Below are 12,596 nucleotides of genomic sequence, written 5' to 3' on the forward strand. Positions count from 1 at the left end.
GGGGAATTTTTTGGTGAGATATGTGAAAATATTGAATATCAAATTGAGAATATTAATTTCTCTATTTGAGATAGAAGTCTCAAATATATTAATTAAAAATAGAGCTGCCTTAGAAACCTTAATATGGCTTTCTTAGAAAGTGTGAGCAACAAATGCCATAAATTTATTAAAATGATATAAACTACAATCGTGTAATTCAGAAAATTAGTAAAGCATTTTCTTGTTTTTTTAATTTATATTTTATCTTTATTTAAAAAAATTTTTTTTCTAGACTGGGACTATAATTATAGTTAACTTTCCTTATTACATAATTGATTTAAGTCATTCAATTTGAAACTCATAATTCAAAATTTACTCATAATTACTCATAATTCAAAATTTGAGGAAGCAAAACAAAGAGAGGTAAAGTATATTAATAATATTAGGTGAAACTTCCATGATATATTTTCAAAGAGGTGTTATATTTTAAAAAGTCCCTATGTTTTCTGTACCTATGCTTATGCAACTATAACCCCAGAAATACTCTCATATAGCAACCATTCACTACTAAATTAGTTATTTACTTTCTTTAACTCATTTCTGGAAAAAAGGTGTCATTTTACAACAGACAACTTAGAAGTACCTTTTACATAGCCAGGACAGAAAATTGTCTGTTGAAAGCTTGAAAGGACTATATGTATGTTTGGAGGGGAAGAATTAGTTTTTTGTCTGCAGGGGGGAAGAAATGTCCAAAACATTATGCTCAAACACTAAATACAGTTATTTTGAATTAGATACTTATAGTTGGTTACAGATACAAGAAATGCTAGTCAAGTGTAAACTGTATATATTGTATACCCTGAAAAATTTACCTTCTAACTTCATTCCTGTTTAGATCTGCAAGACACTAAAAAGAATTTTTCATTAGCCAAAGAATTTAAAATTTTTTTCTTTTATTTATTTTTATTTTTTTTAAGTTTATTTATTTTGAGAGAAGGGGCAGAGAGAGAGTGAGAGAGAGAGAATCCCAAGCAGGGTCCACACTGTCAGCACAGAGCTGGATGCGAGGCTCAAACTCATGAACTGTGAGATCATGACCTGAACCGAAATCAAGAGTCAGATGCCTAACTGACTGAGCCACTCAGGTGCTCTCAAAGCATTAAAAAAAAATTTTTTTTTAATTTTATTTTAGAGAGAGAGAGTGTGTGAGCAGGGGAGGGCAGAGGAAGAGAGAGAGAGAGAGATTGAGAATCCCAAGCAGGCTCCATCCCCAGCACAGAGCCCAACATGGTGCTCGATCCCACAACCCTGGGATCATGACCCGAGCCAAAACCAAGTGTCACATACTTGACCGAGCTTCCCGAGGCATCTCTAGCCAAAAAAATTTTAATGATTACTAGAAAGAAAATTTGCCTATATAGTCACAAATGTAATATACAAAATTAATGACTTTTTGTTTTACTATAACTCAAAAATATTTTATAGTAGTACTTCCTAACAAGTTGCGAACCAGCCAGATCTATAGAACCAATGTGTGTATATATTTGTATATTTTCATATATTAATAGTCATAACTTTTAAAACATTTTTATTGTATTTTAGAAAAGTACAATGAAAATTTACTGAAAATGAGTTAGGAGAGTTTGAGATTTGTGATTTTGTTTTATGTTTATATAGCTTTTGTGTGTATTAAATATCATATATATATATATATATATATGGCTTTTGTGGGTATTACATTGCTTTCAGTTTTTAAATCTACCTATTTTTAAATATGTATTTTTTTGTTGTTTGATTTAATCTAGGCTGACAGAGTACTTCTTGGTGGTCCTGGTAGCTTTTATTGGCAAGGTAGGTTGATATATTTTTTAAAAGTTATTTATTTATTTTGAGAGAGAGAGGGAGAGAGAGAGAAAGAGAGCGAGAGAGAGAGGGAGCGAGCATGAGTAGGGAGAGGGGCAGAGAGAGAGGAGAGAGAACATCCCAAGCAGGCTCCATATGGTCAGTGCAGAGCCCTACATGGGACTCGATCTCACTAACCATGAGATCATGACCTGAGCAGAAATCAGTAGTGAAGAGTCATATGCTTAGTCGACTGAGCCACCCAAGCACCCCTAGGATAATATTTTTTAAATTACTCAGTAATGATTGTGTTTAATGCTTGCTTGGCTTACCATGTGCCTATACGATTTTTCGAATTATTTTAAAGAAAGAAATTGAGAAATACAATTTAAATGTGTAATTGCTATCTGTTTCACAGTATTTTTTTTAAAAAAAGCACTGTAACATCCTATATATAATATAATATATAGAAAATTTGTGGCATATTATAATACATAATATATATTATATATATTTTTAGTAGAAAGTAAACAATATTTTTAAAGTAAATTATAAAGTAAATCTACAAAGTAATTTAAAACAATTTATTTTTATTGTTTGTGATACATGCTTTCTTGTCTCTGTACTCTAGCGTCTATGGTGTAAACATTAGGAAGTGTGTGGAACTGATCTATGCAGGCAAATTGTGGTATTCTGAAAGCTCATGGTTTTAAAGTATTTCCAATTTGTTCATTAGAATATTTAAATGGTTATTTTCTCATTAACCATTGACATCATGAATGACTTCTTCGTTTTGGGGAGCTTTTAAAATAGTGGGTCTTAGGAAGTTTCAAAAGAATGTAATTAAACTGGTGTCAATACATAGATAAAACACTGCATTCTTCAGTCATTCTGGGAGGCCCAATAAAATTACTATTTGAACAAATGCATAACATCATTATTTGCTGGAAGTTTGAAAACAGGTACCTAAATTTGCTTACTTGCTTTATGTTTCATTTATGATTATATACACACAATTATATATTTAATTTATTCACGTTTGTTTTCTGCTAACAAATGCTATTCACAGAGTCAGAACTTTTGTTTCTTGGCATTCTGACATTTAAGCATTATCAGTATTTGGAAGAACTGGAAAAACCTGTGACTGCATGGATGTGCAAGTTACTTTCTAATTCTGAATTTTACTTCTGTATTCTACACTGTGCTTTCCTTACTTGCTTTTCCATAGGAAAACCCACACTTGCTTTTGTTTCACAGAAAGGGAAACTCAAGAAAGAGATTTACTGAAGGGGAAAATAGGATAGAAAAACAATAAGAAGGAATGAGAAATAGGAATAAATGAAAAGTTGAAAGGGATGACAAAGGAGGGAATGAAGAAAAGAGAAAAATCGGGGAAAGATGGATCAGCATGTGAGACACACTAAATGAAAGAATTTGGATTCCTGTGAACTGTATGCATTTATTGAAAAATGAAATGATTTAGGAAGATTCTAATTGAGTTTTAGAGGTTTAAAGTGAACACAGAAATAATTCTAATCGCATATGAGATTAAAACAGAGTTTTTGAGTTTTAAAATGAACACAAAAATAACTCTAATCGCATATGAGATTAATACTTTCTAGTAAGAGAAAAAACATGGAATTATTTTTCTTCTCCATTGCTAGTTATGTAATTCGGTGGAGGGGAGGGAAGTGTCTGCTGGGATGCCTGGGAACCAGAGACTGATTTTGTAATTCTCAGTCAGGACTGATAGTTATCTCTGCCTTTTTAAGAGACACAGCTGTGAACATGTTTAAATGACGACTTTTTTTAATACCTTGAGTATTATACAGGGTCTGTATTCATTCCTATTTAAAAATTAGGACAGATACAATCAATACCATGTTGATTTGAGTTTTATTAGTAAATGGTCTAGGAAATGTGACTGAAAGACTCAGTAGCTGGGCAGAGAATATTTTGTTCTAATGAGATTAAAATCATCCAGTTTTACCCTGAATTAATAGGTATGTCAGAATGAATTTTTCCACAGATCTCAGAATTATCTCTATACGAATAGAGAAAATTGTAATGTTTTACTCAAAAGAGATGATAGAATTTTCCTGTGTTCTTTGATTCAAGAAATATTTATTGAATTCCTGCTATGTGTTAGGTCTGTTTAGGCACAGAGGATAAATTATTGACCCAAACAGAAAGTGTTCCTACCTTTAAACTAAACCTTTGTGACTGGACAGATTGGAACAGACTGATAAATGTTGGCTATGAGGTTTTTTTCTGAAACAGCAGAAATGAGGAGATTATGTTCTTCATGTATGGAGATGGCATTTTGATAAGTCAGCCAACTTTTCTTGGGGTCAGGAACAATCTGAGTTTTGTGTAGTGCTTTAGATTTCTTGTCTACCTTAAGGTTGTGAAGAAAAGTGAACTCACCCATTCACGCCTCTTCATAAAGGTATCCAAATAATTTGTGGAAAAAAACAATCGATTCATTCTTCTTATAACAGTAAAGGTAATTATTTCAGTAGATTTTCAAACTCTTTTTTTAAAATTTTTTTAATGTTTATTTATTTTTGAGAGAGAGACAGAGGGTGAGTGAGGGAGGGGCAGAGAGAGGGAGACAGAATCTGAAGTGAAGTAGGCTCCGAGTTCTGAGCTGTCAGCATAGAGCCTGACGCTGAGCTTGAACTCTCAGACCTTGAGATTATGACCTGAACTGAAGTTGGATGCTTAACCCACTGAGCCACCCAGGCACTCCTAGCAGTGACTAATTTTAAGAACTAGCTTGAACAGAACATCAACTTTCAGATTGAGCATTATGGAGAGTTATTTAAGGCTAATAATTAGAAATACCAATCTCTCTTTTTTTAAAGATTTTATATTTGTTTTTAAGTAATCTCTACACCCAGTGTGGGGCTCAAACTCACGATGCTGAGGCCAAGGGTCACATGCTCCACCGACTGAGCCAGCTGGGCACCCCTTGAATGCTATTTACTCTTGTGCTGGTGCCATCCATCATCTGCATCATAAATTCCCATTAGAAAGTTATTATATATATATTTTTCAGGTCAGCTCATTTCGGATCAAGTGGCAGAAATTGTATCTAAATATGACCCCAAAGTTTACAGCATCCAGTATAATAACCAGTTGGCAACTCGGACTGCTCAAGCTATTTTTGATGACAGTTACTTGGGTAAGTAAAACCAAAATATGGATTCATTATATGGAGTTGCAGTGTATTTGCCCTGTATTTGCATATGCTGCTTTAAGCAGGACAATCTTTTATGTTGAATTTTTTTTAAATATAAGGAACAGGAACATAACTTCAAATTGTTAATGAATACTTAGGTTATGTTATATTTCAGTAGTTGAAATTTAAGAGTGATTATTTATACAACAATTAATAGTAATAGATAACTTTTAAAGTATGCTTATGTATTCTAGGCATTGTTCTAAGTATGCTTTATCTGTATTAATTTATTTAATCCTTACAACAGGTCTGTGACAGTGTACTGCTATTATCCCTATTTTGTAGGTAAAGAAATTCAGGCACTTTGTGGGTAAAGAAAAAAAGGCAAAATAACTTGCCTGAAGTCACTCACTTAGTAACTTGCTGTTCTAATATTCAAACCCAGGCAGTCTGACTCCTAAGCTTCTATTCTCTGTGTTATTCACTGTGTTAAACTTTGGTCTTTAAAGTTTATTAAGTTTTGTTTTCTCCCTTTAGGTTTCTCTTACTCTTTAAACCAAGGACTTAGGACAGCAGTAGTAGTTTGCTGATTAAAAAAAATATGTTATTTTTTGCTCCTTTAAGATAAATTACAGATTTACCCTGTTTTTCTAAAATTGAGATACAGTTGACTTGTAATATTATATTACTTTTAGGTATACAACATAATGATTTGATACTTTTATATACTGTGAAATGATGCTCACAATAAGTGTAGTTAATATTCATTATCACACACAGCTACAGATGTTTTTCTTGTAATGGGAACGTTTAAATTCTACTCTTTCAATATACAACATAGTTGTATTAGTTACAGTCACCATCCTCTAGGTTATATCACATGACTTATTTATAAGTGCACGTTTGTACCTTTTGCCCACCTTTTATCCCCTGCCTCTGCTAACCTCCAATCTCTACTCTGTATCTATGAGAAATTTACCATTTTTAACTGACTCCTTTGTAAAGTTGATTAACGTCTTATTTTTCTAATAGAAAAATACTATTTTAGGGTTTAACTATTTCCTTTAGATTCATTTAGCATGTACATATGCATCTATTACCTCTAGAGAACAAAATACTGCATAACTAAAGGAATTGTGTTGACCCTTGAACACTGTATGACTTAGGTGCACCAATCCCTTGCACAGTCGAAAATCTGCATGTAACTTTTTTTTTTTTTTTTATAATTTTTTTTTCAACGTTTTTTATTGATTTTTGGGACAGAGAGAGACAGAGCATGAACGGGGGAGGGGCAGAGAGAGAGGGAGACACAGAATCGGAAACAGGCTCCAGGCTCCGAGCCATCAGCCCAGAGCCTGACGCGGGGCTCGAACTCACGGACCGCGAGATCGTGACCTGGCTGAAGTCGGACGCTTAACCGACTGCGCCACCCAGGCGCCCTGCATGTAACTTTTTAAAAAATGTTTATGTATTTATTTATTTTGAGAGTGAGACCGAGCAAGGGAGGAGCGTGGGGCGGGGGAGGAGAGAATCCCAAGCAGGCTCCGTGTTGTCAGCACAGAGCTTGGTGTGGAGCTTGATCTCACAAATCATGAGATCATGACCTGAGCCGAAACCAAGAGTCAGACGCTTAACCAACTGAGCCATTCAGGAGCCCCACATATAACTTTTGACTCCCCCCAAATCTAATAGCCTACTGTTGACTGGAAGCCTTAGTAATGACATAGTGAATTAAGACGTATTTTGTATGTCATGTGTATTATATACTGTATTCTTACAACAAAGTAAGCTAGAGAAAAGAAAATGTTAAGAAAACCATAAGGAAAAGAATATACATTTACAGTACTGCACTATATTTATTGAAAAAAACCTGTGTATTAGTGTACCTGTGTAGCTCAAACCCATTGTTCAAGGGTCAATCCTTCTTGAAAATATTTTCAAGGGAAGCCTACTCAGCAAGTATGCCGTAGGTGACTGTGCCTTGATGGAGTTTCACATTTTGTTCTTCCTATTCAGGTTATTCCGTGGCTGTCGGAGATTTCAATGGTGATGGCATCGATGGTATGATGCACTTGAATTATATTTACCCCTTCTTAAAAAATATAGACTAAACATTCAAAACAGGTGACATTGAAAAACCTCAGCAGTTAAAGGGTTTTGAAACCATTGTTATAGAATGTAACAGAAATGGGGAGATGTTAGTACATTGATGTAAGGTTGGTCTACATTAAACTTTCTCTGCAGCTGCTGAAAGTTGAACCAGCCAGTTGCTGAGTGCCCCTGTGTTTTCCCCCATCCACTCCTTTCCCGCCCTTGGCGTTTCAGTTTTTCTTCAGCTCCTTCCTTCTTGCATTTCAGCAGATTTGGTCCTCTTGGAGGGTCTTAGTTCCTTCTTCCTGTAGACATAACTTGTAACTTTCTGGGCTCTGTATATAAGATTGTTACCTCATCCTCTGTCTGTCCATCCATCTCCCTTCAGAGCTCAATTTATGAATCACAGACTTCACCTGATTTTGACCACATTTCGGTGTCACTGCCTTTCCTTTGTTCTTAGGTCACTTGATCTTAGCTGTTCTCTTTTTAATAAGATTACAAATTCCTGAGGGCCCACATGCATTTCTTTGAGGGTTCTCAAGAATCTTTCTGTATTTTGTAAGGATTTGATCTTGTTAAAAAATACTATGGTCATTTATTATGGAGTACCATTAAAGAATTTTTGTTGTTGTTGTTTTCTACTGAAATAACAAGACAGAACTTAAAGCTTTCTGAGATATCCATTTCCTCCTGCAGTTTTCAGTATTGGTCTTAAATATGAGTTATTATGTTTTGTTTTGTTTTGTTTTGTTTCAGACTTTGTTTCAGGCGTTCCAAGAGCAGCAAGGACTTTGGGAATGGTAGGAAAATTAAAAGGAATCTAAAAAAAAAAAATCTCTAGGTTATCTTATATTTTACTATATTTCATATGCTTTTGTTTTTCCTCCACAGGTTTATATTTATGATGGGAAAAACATGTCCTCCTTACACAATTTTACTGGTGAGCAGGTATGCTTTTAAAATGTTTTTTTTTTTTTTCCCCACATCAGCATTTTGTAACAATGTCTTAAAACTTTTCTTGTAAGTATCGTAATGGTTTACATTGAATATGTAATGAATATTGGTTTAATATTCAATGTTGTAAATGTAAAATAGGCTTTAAAGAATTCACCTTTGTTTCAACCAGAGTAATTTGTGTATACAAAGCCTTTTGTAATTGCACATGATGGCTTGTTTTTGTTTTTTTTTTTTTAATTAGAGTTTATTTATTTATTTATTTATTTTTTTATTTATTTTTTTTTTTTAATATATGAAATTTACTGTCAAATTGGTTTCCATACAACACCCAGTGCTCATCCCAAAAGGTGCCCTCCTCAATACCCATCACCCACCCTGCCCTCCCTCCCACCCTGCCCTCCCTCCCACCCCCCATCAACCCTCAGTTTGTTCTCAGTTTTTAACAGTCTCTAATGCTTTGGCTCTCTCCCACTCTAACCTCTTTTTTTTTTTTTTTTTTTTCCTTCCCCTCCCCCATGGGCTTCTGTTATGTTTCTCAGGATCCACATAAGAGTGAAACCATATGGTATCTGTCTTTCTCTGTATGGCTTATTTCACTTAGCATCACACTCTCCAGTTCCATCCATGTTGCTACAAAAGGCCATATTTCATTTTTTCTCATTGCCACGTAGTATTCCATTGTGTATATAAACCACAATTTCTTTATCCATTCATCAGTTGATGGACATTTAGGCTCTTTCCATAATTTGGCTATTGTTGAGAGTGCCGCTATAAACATTGGGGTACAGGTGCCCCTATGCATCAGTACTCCTGTATCCCTTGGATAAATTCCTAGCAGTGCTATTGCTGGGTCATAGGGTAGGTCTATTTTTAATTTTCTGAGGAACCTCCACACTGCTTTCCAGAGCGGCTGTACCAATTTGCATTCCCACCAACAGTGCAAGAGGGTTCCTGTTTCTCCACATCCTCTCCAGCATCTATAGTCTCCTGATTTCTTCATTTTGGCCACTCTGACTGGCGTGAGGTGGTATCTGAGTGTGGTTTTGATTTGTATTTCCCTGATAAGGAGCGACGTTGAACATCTTTTCATGTGCCTGTTGGCCATCCGGATGTCTTCTTTAGAGAAGTGTCTATTCATGTTTTCTGCCCATTTCTTCACTGGGTTATTTGTTTTTCGGGTGTGGAGTTTGATGAGCTCTTTATAGATTTTGGATACTAGCCCTTTGTCCGATGTGTCATTTGCAAATATCTTTTCCCATTCCGTTGGTTGCCTTTTAGTTTTGTTGGTTGTTTCCTTTGCTGTGCAGAAGCTTTTTATCTTCATAAGGTCCCAGTAATTCACTTTTGCTTTTAATTCCCTTGCCTTTGGGGATGTGCCGAGTAAGAGATTGCTACGGCTGAGGTCAGAGAGGTCTTTTCCTGCTTTCTCCTCTAAGGTTTTGATGGTTTCCTGTCTCACATTCAGGTCCTTTATCCATTTTGAGTTTATTTTTGTGAATGGTGTGAGAAAGTGGTCTAGTTTCAACCTTCTGCATGTTGCTGTCCAGTTCTCCCAGCACCATTTGTTAAAGAGACTGTCTTTTTTCCATTGGATGTTCTTTCCTGCTTTGTCAAAGATGAGTTGGCCATACGTTTGTGGGTCTAGTTCTGGGGTTTCTATTCTATTCCATTGGTCTATGTGTCTGTGATGGCTTGTTTTTTAAGGAAATCCACAAACTGCACACATACATGTCAAAAACACAAAACCACAAAAACTTCCTTTTTCTTTGCTGATGACATTAAATTCTCCTTTAAGGAATGATCTATGCCCTTTCATTTTTTTTTTTTTTTCGATGCAAAACGAAGCATGGCACAGATGTGTATATTATAGATGTCATCAGTAAACTTCATTTGTAGTTCAAGAAATAAAACATTCTTCAGTTAAAAAGTAGTACTATTAGGCACTAGACATTCTCTGCAGGTACAGGCATTTTATAACATTTTGTTTCGTATATCTCAGAGAATTCAATGCCCAGTTAGTAATGGCAAGGGAAAAATCAGTAGCTACAGAAAAAATAATTATATCCCAGGTGGCAGATCTGGGATTCAAGCCCACTTCTTATTCAGTAGAGATTTTTGGGCTTTGCAAGAGGATTGATAGGATGAGGAAGTAGACTTTCAGCCCCCAGAAACCTCATCCCACGTGTAGCGGTCAGTGTTGGTTCACAGCACGGAACAAACGGCCCGCAGTTGACAGCCCGTTAGAGTCGTGGCAGGGGGTGGTTATCCCTTTGTGAGGTTTTGACTTCTTGACCTCAAGCACCTTCTCCTGTTAGATGCCTGTGTATGTCTCTGGATCACGTACGCAGTCCATGATGCTTTCTTTATTGCTGTGGGGCGGGAGGAACATGGGCTTTGCTTTAGGACAGACCTGGGCTCTTCATTCTCAGTCTTAACTGCATTGGACAAGGTATATGCCACTGTAAATCTGGTGGGTCATTTGTAAAAATAGGGGTACTGGTAACTTTCTTATGGGGTTGTAGTAACAAATCAAATGAAAACATTTTAATCCTAGTGCCCAGGAAAAAACTTGTCTAAGTAAATGCCCTTTCTTTACACTTTCAGGCCAAGCGCCTTGCAAGGTTAAGACCCCAAAATAGTATTCTCTTAAATTGCACTGTAAATACAATACATTTTATTACACATGCTCTGGTCTTGCAATTGGATACAGACTGCACCTTTCATTTTCTTCACTTATACTCTGTCAACCCAAAATAGATGATGCAGGAATCTCCCATATCATTCCTTCCTGATATCTCCACCAGTCAAAATTTGGAAGCTTTTGCTAACTTTCCTGTCTGTGGTTTGTTGACTCATTCCTCACCTTAGTTCATCTTTAAAATGTCATCTCTCCTAGTTTTGCTTTGCATGTTGGGCTGTGTTTAGAACTTTTCTTTTCAGGTTTATTTCCAGCCAGTCTGCTCTGTCTGTGATGTCTAGCAGTCTTCTGTAGTAGAGGAAAGGACATTCCTTCTCCCTTCACATAATCCTGTAATAAACCCAAAACTAGTTGTACTGTGTATAACTCAAAAGCAAAGCTATTGGCAAGTAATCAGATGAGATGTGAGACAAGAACAAAGTCATTCCAATATCTTTCTAAACAGTAATTTCTTGAGAGTAGCAGTGGTCACATAGGGAGAGCCAGTTATGATCTATTAATAATTATTATCTATTATCTTTACTGCATAGACTCCCACTGATAACTTCTTGGGCTCAATTAAAACTTCTGTCTGTGACTATCTTTCTGATGGTGTATGTATGACATTTTTGGGGCAGTGGAGAAGAAGGGTGATAATAGGTTAGGCCTGGGAAGGAGCATTAGTTATGCTTAGACTTAGGGTAGAATAAACAAAAGAGAAGAAATTTATTTATTTACTTATTTATTTTTTAATTTTAATGTTTACTTTTGAGAGAGAGAGAGAGAGTGCGTGCATGTGCACGCATGAGCAGAGGAGGGGCAGAGAGAGGAAGACACAGAATCCGAAGCAGGCTCCAGGCTCCACGCTGTCAGCACAGAGCCTGACACTGGGCTCAAACTCACAAACTGTGAGGTCATGACCTGAGCCAAAGTCAGACGCTTAACCGACTGAGCCACCCAGGTGCCCCCAAAAGAGAAGAAATTTAGATTGAAACTATGTGCAGAGAGAAAAAAAAAAAAACCTTTTCCGTTTGATTAAATATACAATAAATATTAACTGTCAAAGCTAGTTGGATGAAAGTAAACATTTCATTTTCTTTTTGTTATCCAGATGGCTGCATATTTTGGATTTTCTGTCGCTGCCACTGACATTAATGGGGATGAGTAAGTTTAAAAAGATGTTTCCAGAAACAGTTTTCCTCTCATGTTTATGAATGCTTTGCCAAAATTAAACATTTTTTCTTCTGTTTCTCTGTCCCCTTTCTAATCTGTTTCTCGTGAATATGAGAAAACCTCCATGATGTTCATAATTTCTTTCAGTAGCTTTTATGATATGAAGGAATAAAGTAATTTTTATGAATTACTCATAGTTTCTTAAAAGAGTTGAAGGAAGATTTGAATTTGAAATGATTTTTTGCTTCAGTTTGGTTATGAGAGATGTGGAAAGAGGGAAATTGAGTTTTTTATTAACAGGTGGAATTTGATCTTGCGTTGGTGAAAGAGGTTCTGCTCTTTTAGTTACGCAGATGTGTTTATTGGAGCCCCTCTCTTCATGGATCGTGGCTCAGATGGCAAACTCCAAGAGGTGGGACAGGTTTCAGTGTCCCTGCAAAGACCTTCAGGAGACTTCCAGACGACCAAGCTGAATGGGTTTGAGGTCTTTGCGAGGTTCGGCAGTGCCATAGCACCTTTGGGGGATCTGGACCAGGATGGCTTCAATGGTAAGATCAACAAAGTTCAGTAATTGTGGGTCCATAATTTTCTGTGTCTACCTGGAAAAGTCTTGTACCTTCCTCTGTGGTTGTTCATACGAGCAAACCTCCTTCCTGGAAGGAAGCACTGGATTGATAGTGACTCCAGGTT

The 12,596-nt window shown here is 36.1% G+C and overlaps 1 protein-coding gene across 3 annotated transcripts in view; it reads left to right on the forward strand.

Annotated features, from left to right (window-relative positions):
- The window catches only part of ITGAV (integrin subunit alpha V), a 116,116-nt gene that overhangs the window by 67,457 nt on the left and 36,063 nt on the right, over positions 1-12,596 (forward strand). For all 3 annotated transcript variants that reach the window (XM_042949391.1, XM_042949392.1, XM_042949393.1), the window contains 7 exons: positions 1,785-1,830; positions 4,883-5,008; positions 7,022-7,066; positions 7,856-7,899; positions 7,991-8,047; positions 11,845-11,897; positions 12,252-12,454. In XM_042949391.1, the coding sequence (XP_042805325.1) occupies positions 1,785-1,830; positions 4,883-5,008; positions 7,022-7,066; positions 7,856-7,899; positions 7,991-8,047; positions 11,845-11,897; positions 12,252-12,454 (574 nt within the window). The remainder of the gene's footprint in view (positions 1-1,784; positions 1,831-4,882; positions 5,009-7,021; positions 7,067-7,855; positions 7,900-7,990; positions 8,048-11,844; positions 11,898-12,251; positions 12,455-12,596) is intronic.

This window comes from Panthera leo, chromosome C1, assembly GCF_018350215.1.
Source record: "Panthera leo isolate Ple1 chromosome C1, P.leo_Ple1_pat1.1, whole genome shotgun sequence".
Lineage (NCBI taxonomy): Eukaryota > Metazoa > Chordata > Mammalia > Carnivora > Felidae > Panthera > Panthera leo.